The 16,196-nt window shown below is 33.5% G+C and overlaps 1 protein-coding gene across 1 annotated transcript; it reads left to right on the forward strand.

The window, feature by feature from the left end:
* Positions 1-2,244: 2,244 nt before the first annotated feature.
* On the forward strand, positions 2,245-15,073 carry LOC132605560 (vacuolar protein sorting-associated protein 51 homolog). The gene is made up of 20 exons (XM_060318687.1): positions 2,245-2,567; positions 6,115-6,254; positions 6,576-6,630; positions 6,811-6,918; positions 7,608-7,706; positions 7,807-7,884; positions 8,530-8,607; positions 9,675-9,812; positions 10,619-10,719; positions 10,843-10,910; positions 11,173-11,246; positions 11,325-11,391; positions 12,021-12,136; positions 12,813-13,079; positions 13,168-13,284; positions 13,624-13,695; positions 13,791-13,841; positions 14,021-14,251; positions 14,333-14,509; positions 14,584-15,073. Exons 1-20 carry the CDS (start codon positions 2,382-2,384, stop codon positions 14,698-14,700), a joined length of 2,340 nt encoding a protein of 779 aa, XP_060174670.1. The 5' UTR covers positions 2,245-2,381; the 3' UTR covers positions 14,701-15,073.
* Positions 15,074-16,196: the final 1,123 nt, after the last annotated feature.

Consider the following 16,196-nt stretch of genomic DNA (forward strand, 5'->3'; position numbering starts at 1 on the left):
TGTATAATGACTCACAGTTGTAGTATAAAATATAATTCAATCTAAGAAGCAAAAATATATCTTTGCAAACCTAATAAATTTATAGCATTAAGCGATAGTAAAAAGTAGATAGAATGTTAGATTCTTAGTGCTTTACAACTTAAGAAATGAATGTTCTCATAATTAAAAAATAATAAGTTATGTTACTTTATTAAATTATATTAAATTTTTGGTTAGGACCAGTAAAATGTAAATATTTCAACGGAACAAAAACTTTGAGATGAAATGAAACCAAATAATTTCCTGTACATACTTCTTCGAACGAAAATGTTGTCATACTAATATTATGTTTGTCGTTAGCTCATATTAGGCCTATTCGCATGGGCATCAACATCTAGTTTTATATATAAGTGTGAGGATTACAAAATACATAATAAGCAAAATATCTCACATAAACTAAGTACATATGTGGCTCACTAACTACCACTCATTTTAACCCAAAAGACTAGTCTACTACAAAACTCAAAAGATCTACTAATCTTGGAGTTTTTAGAGAAATCTTAATTTCCTAACACCAAATTTACGTATATGAAACTTAATTTGAATTTATTTACATATGATTATATAACGAATACAAACAACAACTAAGTGATGCACGTTTAATATAGACTCATCATTCATCTCATCAAAGGCATAACAGATTCGATGGACTCCTAGGCACGCATGAGACGTATCAGAGGGCGCGTTAAGAAAAGCTACACTAGACACTAAAAAGTTTTTTTTTTTTAAAAAGTAGAAATTACACCTCAAAAAGCTGCACCGGACTTTAATATAAATTAAAAATATAGTACAAAACTGTACCTCTAAATGTGAGTTCGTGCTCTTTTTTTTGTAGTTACCGTCAAATCTAATAGACGTAGATCGGTAAACATTTGAAGGAGACTATCATTAAAAAAAAATGGAGATCAAAAGTGTTAACTTTTAACAAATTTAAAGAACAAAAACTGTTAAGTACATATTTGAGGGAATATTTTGAACCTACTCTCAAATATAACATTCCATTCTTAATTTCTTATCATTTTCTCTGATTAAAGTCGAAAAAGTTGCAGGAGTAATTGAGAGAAACTCCAAATTTAAGGGACTATTATGAACTCTTAACAAATTATCCTCTCGTTATCCTATCCAAGTCAAATTAAAAGAAAGAAATTTCACAAAACCTCACTTGATACACAAATTAGCCGATCAATTAAGCTAATTAGCAGTAACTCTTCACTGCTATAATTAACAACCAAATATATCTCAATTCCTCACTTCTCTATCGAATTCGCAAAGACAAAACAAAAATGGGGGTAGAGGATTTGGGATGACTTTTTTTTTTTTTTTTTTTTTTTTTTTTTAAATATGATTAACCGAGCTACACCCCCCCGCCCCCCCCAAAAAAAAAAAAAACCCTCCTCGCTCCATTTTATTTATCACATTTTTTTCTTTCACGTCCTTAAGAAAATATTAACTAAACGAGTAATTTACTAAACTATTTTTATTTATTTTTTGATCTCAATTTAATAATGCACATTTCTTTCACTATATTATTTTTCTCTACATTTATTAAGTAAGGGTAAAAATAAAAATTAATAATTAATTCTATCATAATTTTCTAAAATGACAACTATTTTAGACCAGTTATTTTAATAATACACATTTTTTTCACTATATTAATTTTCTTCATATTTATTAAGTAAGAGTAAGAATAAAATAAAAATTAATAATTAATTATATCTCAATTTTCTAAAATGATGCATATTTTAGACCAGTTATTTTAATAATACACATTTTTTCCTGTATATTAATTTTTCTCCACATCTATTAAGTAAGAGTAAAAATAAAAAATAATGATTTATTATATCTCAATTTTCTAAAATGATAACTATTTTAGACCAGTTATTTTAATAATACACATTTTTTCGCTATATTAATTTTTTTTCATATTCATTAAGTAAGAATAAAAATAAAAATTAATAATTAATTATATCTCAATTTTCTAAAATGATAGTAACTACTCTTTCTATTTCAATTTGTTTGAACTTATTTTCCTTTTAGTCCGTATCAAAATGAATGATATCTTTTCTAATTTAAAAATAAATAATTTACAGCCACACAAATTTTCAAGGCTTATTTCGGATCACAAATTTCAAAAATGTTCTGTCTCTTTTAAATGTCATGTCCAATCAAATAAGTTAAAGCGGCTACTATTAACCATTTTAGCACACACGACAACTAAACAAACGTAAATGGAGTGGAAGCTAAAGGGGCTTTTGTGAGCTTTTTAACAATTATTCTTGAGTTGAAATTTCAACACAGCCTCACCTGATACACATATCAATTAAGATCTCAATTCTTAGCAAATGGAGGTAGCGAATGAAGTAGCGATGGATGATAAAGCGAAGAGAATGAGAGATCTATTATCCAGTTTTTATTCACCAGATCCCAATAATAATAATAATAATTCTAATAATGTTTCTTCAAGATTTGCTACATTGGATACCATCAACACCACTTCCTTTGATGCTGATCAGTACATGAATTTACTGGTATGCCCCTCTTTTATGGATCGTTAGGTTTAGTTTCATTTATATATATATTTTTTTCCAGTTTTTTAGCAATTTAGAATACGGCTATCCCAAAAAAAGATCATGTTTTGATAAGTAAAATAATAGTTTTTTTTTTCTGTAGCTCTAGTAAAGCATATCTGTGTACACTACCAACTTAAAAGATTTTAGGACTTGTTTAGACAACTTTTTATGGATCATTAGGTTTAGTTTAATTTATAATTTTTCCATTTTTTTTAGCAATTTAGAATATCGTTATCATGAAAAAAGATCATTTTTTGACTACGATAGCAGCAATGGCGGATCCAGAATTTTCATTCAGGGTGTTCAGAAAAAAAAATTAAAAAAATCTAAATATACACTGTCATTTTTTGCCGAGGGTGTTCAAAAGTTAATATATGCACATAAACACAGAAAATTTACCCTATACTTACACTGTAATTTTTTGCCGATTCTGGCCCCCAAGTAGATCCACTCCTGGATAGTAGGGGATTTGCCTTCTGGGTCGAGCTCGTCGCACGGGGCTTGCCTAGTGTGGGTTATCTCTGCTGTGTGGTTTGCGAGCTATTGCATAGGAGCTGGGTTTACCTTGTGCGCACCCGAAGGGTAGCGGCTGCGGGTTCCCATATCGTCAAAAAAAATAAAATAGTTTTATTTATTTCTATAGCTCCAAGAAAGTGTAGCTGTTTACACTACCCTGATCAGTACATGAATATACTTGTATACCCTCATTAGCACTTTCAACTTGTGACTTCATTTTTTTATGGATCGTTAGGTTTAGTTTGATTTTTAATTTTTTTCTTCAGTTTTTAGCAATTTAGAATATGGCTATCTCGAAAAAGATCAGTTTTTATGAGTAAAGCAATAATTTTATTTAGTTTCTGTAGCTCCAAGAAAGTATAGCTGTGTACATTACCAAATTAAAAGATTTTAGGACTCATTTAGACGATTTTTTATGGATCATTAGGTTTAGTTTAATTTATAATTTTTCCATTTTTTTTAGCAATTTAGACTATGGCTATCCTGAAAAATATCATTTTTTGATTAGTGATGCAATAATTTTATTAATTTCTGAAGCTCCAACACAGTATATCTGTGTACACTACATTGATCAGTACATGAATTTATATGCCCTCATTTTCATGTTCATCTGTTCTCAATACACACCTGCTACTTCATTTTTTTTAATGGATCGTTAGGTTTAGTTTGATTTATAATTTTTCCATTTTTTAGGAATTTAGCTCCCGTTTGGCTATAATTTTGGAAGTTGAAACGTGCAAATTTGAGTTTTTGAAGTTGTGATTTTTGAAACTTGAAGTTGTGTTTGGACATGCATTTTACTTGGACGAGATTTGAACTTTTGTGAGTGGAAGTGAAATTTCTAGCCAATTTTTGGAAATATGATCAAATTTCATGGCCAAACAGATATTTGATGATAAATTTTCAAAATCTGATCCAAAATCTATGGTCAGACGCTAGCTTAGAATTCGGCTATCCGGAGATAGATCATTTTTGATAAGTAAAGTAATAATTTTATTGAATTCTGTAGCTCGTAGAAAGTATAGCTGTTTACACGACTAAAAGATTTTAGGACTTGCGTTGACAATTTTAAAATTGTAAATATCTTACAAAGACGTTGCTTTGTTTTGATATATAATTTTTCCATTTTTTAGCAACTTAGAATACGGCTATCCCAAAAAAGATTCATTTTCTGATAAGTAAAGCACTAATTTTATTTAATTTCTGTAACCCCTCATTTTCACATTCAACAGACACCTGCTACTTCATTTTTTATGGATCATTAGGTTTAGTTTGATTTATATTTTAGTTGATTTATATTTCTAGTTTACCAAACATGGCCGAATGGTATTTGGCTGTAATTTTCCCCTTTTTTATTAGTAAAGCAATACTTACTTTGAATTCTGTAGCTCCGGGAAAGCATTTTAGGACTGGTTTAGACATTTTTTTCGAAAATATCTCAGAAAAAAGTTGCTTTGATTTGATGGAGTTCATAAATGAATAATGGAAGAACTAAGAAAATGGGATTAAGGGGGTGTGTGAGTTGAGAAAGGTTCAGGTGTTTGATTATCTTACTAGCAAGAAAGGAGCATAGAAGTGCTTAGAACTTATCTACACCAAATTCAGCCACGCTTATTTATGGGAGCTAAACAAGAAAGGATTCAGTAGTTACTCATCGGTCTTACCGTAATCTAACACAGGCAAATCCTTCTATCATTTACATGTTTTAGGTACCCTCGAAAAAGAAAGAATGCTTGAAATGTGGATATGGTTGCTCCTACAGTTTGGGTTAGAAAAACTTATGGAGTAAATCTTGACTTCCCTGTTTTTCTTTTTCCCAATCTATTAAAATTGACGCTTATAGCATCATTATAGCATCATCAATAAACATGGGAAGGCAATACCTAAAAACTAGGAAAAATCTGGATTGCTCACTCTTCTTTGCATTTGGATTGACATCTTTGGAAAGAGAAAATCAAATGTTTTGAACATATACAGCTAAACCTCTCTATAACGGCGTTGTTTGACCGGATATTTTTTGGGTGCTGTAGGGAAATGTTGTTGTAGAGGATGACTGTTATAGAGAGAGGCCGGACTGTAGTAATTAATTCTTACAGCCTTAAGAGAAAATGTTTGAATATGCTTTTTCCCCCTTTTCTTCAGAGCAGGAAACACTATGTTTCTAGTATTAAAGATCTACTAAACTTTTTGAGCTATTTGGAGCTGAAACTGTAAGGCTTTTGATAAGAATAGTCACCTATTGTGCATTCGTATGAATGAAATTGTTACTTATTAAAAGAAAGAGCAATTGTCAACAATCATGAAGATATACTACAACTTTGGGTTCTTTTACCACCAAATAGCAATACCTGAGATACTACATTGGTAGTTGGGATTTTGGATGTAAATACATTGTAACTACAATATAAAAATCAAGCTCCACCTTGTTTAGTGGAATAGGGTAATGGCTCCTATTGAGATTCGGCACACAAAATTCCAATGGCATTTTTATTTTGTAACTTTACCAGAAACAACAACATACCCAGTGTAATCCCACAAGTGGGGGACTGTTTCCGGAAGATGTAACTAGACCAGAAGCCTAAAAGAATTCAAGAAGAGGCACAAAATTCCCGTAGTAGTTTAATCCTAGTACTGGAAGAATGGAAAAGGAAAATGAGTTTTCATACCTTCAGTCAGCAGTCTATTTGCAATAGAATCAATCAATATTACTAGTAGAATATGCTTTCCCCATTTACCTCAGCCTTACCCAAGTCAGAGGAGCAAACTTTGACACAGTGGCTGTGATGGTTTGGCTTTAACTATCACATCTTTCGAAAAACTTTTGTAGTAGAACTTATGTACTTATCAGAGAGGTCTTTACTTAATCTGTTGCTTTCCCAAAGAGTAAGCTGTTCTTTTAATCATGCCATCTTTTCTAGTCTGGAAAAAGATAAATCTGACTTGTTTCATTTGTCTTGGACGAATGCCATATATTTTACCAAACATACAGGTGCAGAAGTCCAATTTGGAAGGTCTGCTCCAGAGGCATGTTGAAATGGCTGCTGAGATAAAGAATCTCGATACTGACCTGCAGATGTTGGTATATGAAAATTACAACAAGTTCGTAAGTGCCACAGACACAATTAAAAGGTAAACCCTGTTCTAGAAAGTTGTTTTGAACCCATTCCATCTCTTGAGGGGCAAAATATTAGTTTTTTTTTGATAAGTATATTAGGGGGTATAGTTGCAACTAACCCTACGTAGGTTGAGTTTGTTAGTACTTATAGCATGTTTCATGGGTCCTCAATTTCGGTGCTCTACGATATGGGAGATCATGCAATTGTTAGAAGTTTCTTAAACTGATTATGCATGTCTTCAGCTTACATGTTGAATCAGGACTAACTGGGTTTTATCTTGTCGTGTTCTCATTTGGCATTAATGAAGAACTCACTTTTAAGACTACCTTTCCAGGATGAAAAATAATATTGTTGGCATGGAGACAAATATGGAGCAGCTTCTTGAAAAGGTTTTTGTTTTTTTTCCCCCGTTTTTTTACTTGTTTAAAGAAATTCTTTACTTTTTTTTTTTGCTTATAATCATGACCTAAGCAGCAAAACAATGAAAGATGTGTGTCAAGAATTAGATTTCCTTCAGTTATTTGCAGACAATCTATATTCTCAAAAAAAAAAATAAAAAAAATTTGCAGATAATGTCCGTGCAATCTAAAAGTGACGGGGTCAATACTTCTCTTTTTGAGAAGAGGGAGCACATAGAGAAATTGCATCGGACCCGTAATCTTCTACGCAAAGTTCAGGTACTAAAGTGAGGTGTTAAGCTCTTGCAATGTCTTACGCCATTGTAAAATGTATCTTTTGTTATTGAGGATTGAAGTTACCAACTGTGGGTTCTTATAAGAATCTCTAGAACTAAGTGATGCTTGATGTTAGTGATGAGGATAAAGGAATTAGCATTTCCTTTATACGCCTGATAACTTGAGCTGGTTGACTTTTGACTGTTTATGATTTAACCAAGGAAATACTTATAAAAAAAGATTTAAGTAAGGGAAAATAAGATGCTCATTCGGCAGTGAAATAGATTGATCCAGATGTTAATTGAAGAATGACGTTATCTATTACTTCTCATTATTTATGTGGAATATGTAAAGCAATTTACTTATTAAGTGAAAATTGTTTTTAGGAAGGGGAAGGAATAATCCATTCCAAATTTTAGTCACCGGATCTTTGGAGCTGTTAATAGTTCACATGATTAATGGTCAAAAAAGGATTGGTGAAGTTGTAAATAAATGCTAAAGTCAAATTAAAAATAAAATGTCTTATTACCTTCGCCGTTTTATAGAGTTGTTATTCAGGTTCATCATGTAACTTTCTTTTCTGAGATAGATAAAATGCAACTTTATGTTGTATGCTGCTATGCATTGTATAAGAGTTGATTTCTGGTTATGCGTGAGTTACATGGATTTCATTTTCTGTTGGAAAAGAGCAGTTCATATATGATCTACCCGCTAGGTTAGCAAAATGTATCAAATCAGAAGCCTATGCTGATGCTGTGAAATACTACACTGGAGCCATGCCCATTTTCAAGGTTTGTGCATAATGTTCTTTGCTCCGCTGTTTTCCCCGTTTGTATGATGTAAATGCATGTAAAAGTCTCATCTTTAATGTCAGTACTTTTTCATCACCAGGCATATGGAGACTCCTCATTCCAGGATTGCAAAAGAGCCTCAGAGGAAGCAATTGCTGTTATTACAACGAACTTGCAGGTTTCTCCTCTTTTCTAGTTACTTTGTCGAGAGATGCCATAGTTGGTTGAGGTGCTTAAACTGGGTTAAATATTTTGGTAAGATGGAAGGAAAGGGAAGAGAGAAGACAAAAATCAATATTCTTTCCATCCCATTTTATGTGAAGGTATTAGATTGGGCATGTAGTTTGCAAAATAAAAAAAAGACTTTTGAAACTTGTGGTCTAAAACAAGCCATGGACATTTGTGTGGCTATAAATCATCTAATTAAGGGTACATGGAAAGTTTAAAGTTAAATCGTTTTTAAACATAGAAAGGTGCCATTCTTTTTGCGACAAACTAAAAAGGAAAGTGTTCTGCATAAAAATGGGATAGAGGGATGTTGATTTTGTGTTTAGAATTGTCCAGCATTCCCTCTCCTTTCATCTCCACTCTAAACAAACAGAGAAAAGTGTGTCTATATTCCGTATGAACCATTTAGACCTCTGCCATGCTGGGGAGTGTTTTGATCTGCCTCTCTCTAACGGCTAATTTTGAAGGAGTATGGATAAAGATTAATCTGAATACAAATTTGCAGAACACTGGTTCAGTCTCTTTGGGTTAATGTCATGAACTTGGTAAAAATGACCAGAGTTGATCTTTCATAGTACTTTTTCTTTGGTTTCAGGGAAAGTTATTTTCAGATTCTGAATCAATACAAGCCAGGGCTGAAGCTGTTATGCTGCTTAAGCAGTTAAATTTTCCGGTTCGTATCACACCTTTTTTTTCCTGCTTCTATATATGAGCAGTTCTATTTTTTTTTTTTGCATGGTTGAATTTATTCTGGAACGGTAGATGGGATTCTTAATTTTATAAGAGTTTCAGCCTCCTTTAGTTCAAATAAAATGTGTAGTAAAGAAATGTATCCCCTGACTCCCATTCTACATATCACTGCCTCTTTCTCAGCAAGAAGCTTAGCTTACTTCTAGTTGCTTTCTTAGCTCTCCATCCTCTGAAGATGAGCATGTCGAGTTGTCGACGATCTTAATTTTAGCCATGCCTTGCTCGGCAGTAGCTCATGAAATTGCTGCATTTTGTTAAAAGTTTGGTCCAATGTGCACTAATTGAACAATGTGTTAATTTGATGTATTACATCATTGATGTAAAAATGGTTGGGTAGGGATGTGGGTAAGCAACGAGTGAGGTACATAGCAAAATGATTTTCGTATATTTTGAATAGCCATATAGTGAGATCCTTTTACGGTTTGTCTTAAAAATACGTTCCTTTAACTTAACATATTTTAGGTCTTTTAAAAGGATTATCACAAATTTCCTATTAAAATTGGAACGTAGACATAATTACCTTTATGTCCCCTGAATTATCATCAAAACCTTACAGTCCAGTACCTCTGAATTGGAATCAGCTTCTTCTGTCTAATATGCCTCTTCAATTCCTTTTCTTTTCTCAAGTAGAGAATTGAAAATGTGAAGGATGGCTTTGATATAGTGCTATGGTAAATGTGGTTATAGAGCCAAAAGGATTGGTGGTTTGTTAGTAACTAAGTTTTTTTATATGCTGGTCTCATGTTATGGAATATAAATTGCATGCTTTTCCCTCAAGAAGAAAAGAAAAATATATGTGAAGAGGAAACTCGTGACCTCGTATTCCTTGGATATCAGTACAGAATAACTGTCTATGTTCGAGTTTAGTTTATAAATATTAAAAAATATCTGAAATAAAAATTCATGTGTTTATTGGTGCAATGGAGATTACAGAAACTTCTATTGGCTTCTTCTTGCATGTTGGTCTCTGAATGTATATGTTCTATGCAGGTTGATAATTTAAAGGCGCAACTATTTGAAAAGTTAGAACAGTTCCTTGTGGATCTCCATCTGGAATCTAAGGAAATACCCCACACTTCAGCAGATCAAGGGAACCTTCGTGAATCAGCTACTTCTGCTGCTCATGAGGTGCGTTAAAGCAAGGTCATTGCTCATGCTTTGAAGTTGGAATTTTATGCTACAAGTGGCTAATTGATGTAGCACCGAAGAGATATGAGAGAAAAGCAGGGGGAAGAAACAAGAAGGAGAAAGAGAGAAGAATATGAGGGAGAGATGGAAGACGGTGAGAGGGAATGGGGGGGGGGGGGGGGGGGGGAAGAGAGAAGAATAGATAGAATGATTAAGACAGAAGAAGAGGAGGAATGGAGGGAATCAGGAGTTAGAGGTTTTAACATACAATTTGATTTGTCAAATGTTCTTCAAATATTGATTTCGTAAATAAAATATGTAAAGATCCTAGTGTAGCATGGGGCTTTAAATTAAGGGAGACCTTTGGTTATCAAAAAAAAAAAAAAAAGGGATAAGGATAACTATAGGGTATGAATAATGACAATGATGTTTTGGCGAGTTACATTACTAACACTATTTCCTTTACTTGTTTTTTAAGATGAGTACCCCTTCTAACCTTGCAAAGAGGTGAATATCATTGCTACAAAAAGGGCGTGAATAATAATTGAGAAGAAAAACTCTAACAATAATTAAACTTCAATGGAACTGCATTGTGACATGACTTGCCCATTTATGTGAAAATGCAACATGCTAGTTCTCCGCATTTTCCTTAAAAAGGACGGTAAAACCAAAAGAACAGATTTGGGATCTTAAGTATGCCTCTGGAGTTTCTTTCTTCTGGATTTGAACTGTATGGTGTATTATTTTTTTTCTCCTTCCCAGCACTAATTGTATTTACACTAATGCATGTCCTATTCATGACTTAGGCTTCTATTCGTGAATTTGCCGAGGCTGTCCGTGCTTATCGAGTTATTTTCCATGATTCAGAACAGCAACTCTCTAGGCTTGCACAAAACTTACCTAAAATGTACGCACTTCTTATTCACCCCATCCCTTTCTTGGTGAAGCTGTTTGTTCTCTCATTATCATTTATGCTTTATATTATCGTATCTGTGATTAATATTACAATCCGACCTGCTTCCAAATTTAGGCACTTTGAAGCCACCCAGCAGCACATCAAGACACAACTTGCTTCTTGCGATCTTGTTGCCATGTTAAGTAAGTCTAACTAGCATTTACCTCATGAGCAATGTAATATGGGCTTCTATTTTATTTTGCATATTCAACTTTAATTTTGCATTTTCAACCGCTTCTCTTTATCTCCTTTATTTGGACTTTATTTTCTTATTTACCTTGTTTATTTAGCTTTCTTCTGCTTTACAGAATGTCAAGTCTTAGTGTTTCTATAACCAAGCTTTTCATGGACAACACTTGTATTAGGACACTGTAACGATGACTTATGACACTCATATTTCATCAGGGATTATTTGGACCGATGTGCTTCTGATGGATGAAGTGTTGCCTGAGGCTGGTCTGCGTGATTTTACTATGGAGGTTGCATATAATATACAGCTACCTCTTATTAGTGTGTAATGCTCTATTGTCATTGATGTACTGACTGTGTCGTTTCAGGCTGCTGATGTTGCCGTTAAACAATACATTGCTAGCAGATTTAGCCATCTTCTACTTGATATTTCAGGTTTGTACTGTCAAAATCGATAACATGAACCTTAAAAAAAGAAAAAGAAAAAATATACAGTTGCAATCGTAGATTACATGCCTAAACTTTGACTGGAAAAACAAATGTCAATTCAAATAAATTTGTAATGTTTTAGTAAAGAGATATAATGATATCTCTGAAGGATCTGTAAACCAACAAACACCTGATATCTATTAACACAAAAATAAAAAATAAAAACCTACTGATTTCCCGAAATTGAAATGCAGAACCAGCTTTAGTCCCTTCTTCACAAAGAACCTACTCTGTCTACCTAAAGTTGGATATTTTGTATCATGAGTTGACTGGGTAAGATTCTTAAAAGAACAGCTCAAAATGGATTGAATTTATCTCGTTTTTCAAAAGGATATAGAACTGAAAAATGCGCTCAGAAGTTTTAGTCTTACATATTGTTCCATTTAAGATCCAAAGCTCAATGTACAGTCGATAGTAAACTTTCTTAACCAAAGAATTTTGCACAATCCAAAATATTAACCTTGAGACAATAAATTATTTATATCAATACAATGACCCTTATATTAAACCACATATTTTACATGAGTTCTAATGCCTCTTGATTTTGACTATTCTTTATTCTTTTTAACTGGCAGGTGCTGTTGTAAAAGTTGGTAATCAAATGGAGGGTGTTGAAGAAGAAAATTGTTTGCAGGCCACCCTTGAGGCCAGTAAAAAGGCAGTTCTGCAAGGAAGTATGGATGTCTTACTGGTAAAATAAGTTGTGATGGAATCATACAAAGTCCTTATATATCCTTGTGTCAAAAAATTCTTGTATTTGTTTAAAAGCTGATAAAGTTGTTACGTCACTAGTTATACATTGTCCCCTCAAGATTTAGACTACATCGGAGCGGGACGGCAGTGATTTTTAAAGTTATTGGTTTATGTTGAATTATTGATCCACTCTACTTCTGCCCTCCACGGTGTTTGGCTTCAGTATTAGAGTCTACTTGGACATCAATTAAGAAATCTACATGATATAGAAGTAAAAGACTGAAAAGTAATTATGAGTAATAGGTTGAGAACTTCCAATCAGTAAACTTCGTTTCTATGTGAGTTAATTTTCTTGTGACTAGTTCTCTGGAGTGTATTAATAATATGAGGATACTTTCACAAATTTGTAGTGCTATTAATTATTGAAATGTTTCTATGCTCTCTATGATCTTTGCTCGAGACATCAATAAAATTGATCTTCTCAAGTAATTGACAGATAGTTTTAACTATTAATTAGCCCAAAACTACCTGAATTATAATTCAACTAGACAAAAACTTGCTCCCTATATCAATTGTGTTCTGAGTTGAACCTTTTACTATAAAAACACGATCACAGTGCAGGTACTAAGTTGTGTTCTGAGTTGAACCTTTTGCTTTGATTTCTTGTATGACAGGATTTCCGTCAACTTCTTGATGAAAATTTGGAACTACTTTCTAAGTTGAGAGACTTGGTCGTTGACTGGGTACAAGAAGGATTTCAGGACTTCTTCAAGAAACTTAATGATCATTTTCTCTTACTTTCGGGAAAGAAATATCCATCTGGTCAAGATCTAAGCTTTCGGGAGGGAATACAGGGAGACAAAATACTTCCTGCCCTTGTTCTTGTGCTGGCTCAGCTCTCTGTTTTTGTTGAGCAAAATGCCATTCCCAGAATTACCGAGGTAAGGGGTGGTCTAATAGTTATAACCAGTATAATTATATGATCCGCCCCATTTAACTGGGCATTTTTGAACTTTCCAAATCTTTCAGGACATTGCCTCCTTTTTCTCTGGTGGTGGGTCTCGGGGCTATGAAAATGGTCCAGCTTTTGTTCCTGCAGAAATTTGTCGCACCTTCAGAGCAGCTGGTGAAAAATTCTTGCAGCATGTATGTTACAGATGCACATCTTTCTATAATTCTACCTATTAGAACTGCTGAATGTAATTTTTGTTAGTGGATAGGTCGTTAAGAACTTTTTTCTCATGTTTAAATTATGTCACGTTTTCCCAATACCTGCTTTTGAATGTTCTTAATGATGTCCTATATGGATTACATAGTTATCTTTATAGCATCTTTTACTGTTTTGATTTTCAAATTATCTTTTTGGCTTGATGATAGTTTTATAAATTAAACAGTAAGTTTGTTGATAATTCTTTTGTTACACCTTCATTAGTAGAATATGAAGTCAGAATTCTGATTTTCTTTTCATCTCTATTATATTCTCAGTATATTAACATGAGAACTCAGAAGATATCAGTTGTCTTGAATAAAAGGTTTACAACTCCAAATTGGGTCAAGGTAAGCAAAACATACGATGAGGTAGAAGTAATTATCCAAGAGGACAAATGTGATGGTTTGTGCTAATTTTGCCCTACCTTTTCCTGTTTGTACAGCATAAAGAGCCCAGAGAAGTTCATATGTTTGTTGATCTGCTTCTTCAAGAGGTAATTTTTGTCTTTTCAGGAAGTTAATGTGAGAAAACTGACACCTCCTCATTGTAATTATATTACATGAAATAAGATTAATACAAGAATTTACATTTTCTATGAATAGAATCAATTACTTCATCCCAAAAAAAAAAAAAAAAAAACTAACATTTTCTATTTGATCTTATTATTGCCAGGTAGATAGTATCGTCAAAGAAGTAGAGAGTATATTACCTGAAGGGGTCAACCGTAAGCATCGCCGTACTGACAGCAGTGGGAGCACCACTTCCTCCCGTAGTAATCCATTAAGAGATGACAGAATGGTACAGTCAAATACCCAAAAGGCCAGAAGTCAACTTCTTGAGTCCCATTTGGCTAAATTATTTAAGCAGAAGATGGAAATTTTCACAAAAGTTGAACATACACAGGTTTAGTGCTTGTCACTTGGTAAAAAACTGCATTTGTCTTTGAAGAACAGTGGATAAGAATATAATGCCCTTGATTTGCAGGAATCAGTAATAACTACTATCGCGAAACTTTGCTTGAAGAGTTTACAAGAATTTGCCCGACTTCAGACTTTTAACCGTAGTGGATTTCAACAAATTCAGCTGGACATTCATTTTCTTAAAACTACTCTGAAGGACACTGCCGATGATGAAGCTGCTGTTGATTTTCTGCTTGATGAGGTAACGATATAAATGCCTACATATGTACTTTACGGCTGCTAAGAGATGAAATGAGTTATTATCTTCCTGAACAGGTAATTGTTGCTGCTGCTGAGCGATGTCTTGATCCAATTCCTCTGGAACCTTCTATCCTGGATAGGCTTACCCAAGCAAAGCTGGCAAAGACTCGGGAGCAGGGTCCTACCTCATAATAGTTGTGGACCATTGAGCTTGCTGTGATCTGAAAGCGTTCGCAAGATGCTGGCTAACAGGCCAAGTACGTAAATAGGAAACACCAGAGCCATGAAAACTTATTCATCTACCGGTTGGATATAATCATTATCCGTCCTCCTCTAATGTCTTTCAGCTTTCCTTTGAGTAGCTGAAGGTGCAGTGTTGCTGGAAATTAGAGGGGAGCCCAAAAATTCTTGTTGTATTGAACAGCCTTTAAATATTTTGACTTTGTTTTCCTGTACTAGAATGTAATGAGATATGCATCCACAAAGGGCTTGACCGGCACATGTACAATGAATGTTGTTTCCTTCTTCCTCTTTTGTGTTAATATATGATGACATTTTCTTTCTATACTATATAAGTGGCGGAACGGAAAAGGGGTAAAAAATGCCCTTAAAGTATGCGAAATTCATCAAATTTGCCCTCCATTAATAGTTTGGCTATAAAATGCCTATGCCTTTAATAGTTTGGGCCCCAGTTGTTACTTAATTGGGCTAAAAATGCTCTTATTACACCTAAGGTAACCCAACATAATTAGGAGACTAAAAGGGCATGTTTGGACGTACAAGCATACATTAAGGGCATAATTGGTCCAATATGCATTTAACAAAAATCATTCAAGGACTCCAATAAAGGCAGCTTACCATAACACTAGTCATTGTCGATCATGATACTGCAACAGAAGTGGCAAAGGCTAATCAGAAAAAATAGTTGTTCAAAATAAGGGAAATTGTTTGAGTTCATTTGGAAATTCTTGCTGACAAGTGGGTGAAAAGATAACCAGGAGAATGTCATTGCAAAATCAGGAAGAACACGAAGCGCAAGCAAACACGAAAGAAAACCTAAGTTGTTAAAAAAAATAGCCAGAAGGATATAATTGCTACAAATCAAGAAGGAAATCCATTATAAAATTGTAGGAAGCATGAAGAAAACCTAAAATTCTCTGAAATAGAAACATGAAAGACAACTTAAAAATGGTTAAAACTGAAACCTGAAAGAAAACCTAGAAATCTCAAAAAGAGATATGCCTCGGGCGAGTGAGAGATGGAAGAGAAAGAGAGGAAAAGAAATCCAAATTGCATGTTCAAACAAAATTTCAACTTCAAATCAACCTGATTTTAAATTATGATTTGAAATCATGTCCAAATAGGTCCTTATATGTACAAGTAAATGTACGAAAATTCAAAAGTATTATTTACATTATTGACTTCGATTATTAGTATTTTTTTCTTCCTTTGATTACTTTTATGATAATTTCATCGCATGTTTCTCAGTGTATATTCATCTAAGTGGCATTTGGGCATCCACGTACTGAAATTATGATGACTGACTGGAGATAGTACTTTGCAAATCATTAATTATAATTCGCCAAACAGCATCATTACTCTCCAGATTAAAAAAAAAAAGATTCTTTCTTTTCGTGAGTCTTTGGAGTACTTGACTGCTATCTCTTCATGTCGAACTGTGGAAGAGA

Source organism: Lycium barbarum, chromosome 8 (genome assembly GCF_019175385.1).
Source record: "Lycium barbarum isolate Lr01 chromosome 8, ASM1917538v2, whole genome shotgun sequence".
Classification (NCBI taxonomy): Eukaryota; Viridiplantae; Streptophyta; class Magnoliopsida; order Solanales; family Solanaceae; genus Lycium; species Lycium barbarum.

What these genes read in the sequence shown, in the direction of transcription:
- LOC132605560 (XM_060318687.1), top strand. Translation starts at nt 2,382, where the DNA reads ATGGAGGTAGCGAATGAAGTAGCGATGGATGATAAAGCGAAGAGAATG. An exon ending in TGCGTGATTTTACTATGGAG is followed by an intron (nt 11,247 to 11,324) that starts GTTGCATATAAT and finishes GTGTCGTTTCAG; the next exon opens with GCTGCTGATGTTGCCGTTAA. An exon ending in TTGATTTTCTGCTTGATGAG is followed by an intron (nt 14,510 to 14,583) that starts GTAACGATATAA and finishes CTTCCTGAACAG; the next exon opens with GTAATTGTTGCTGCTGCTGA.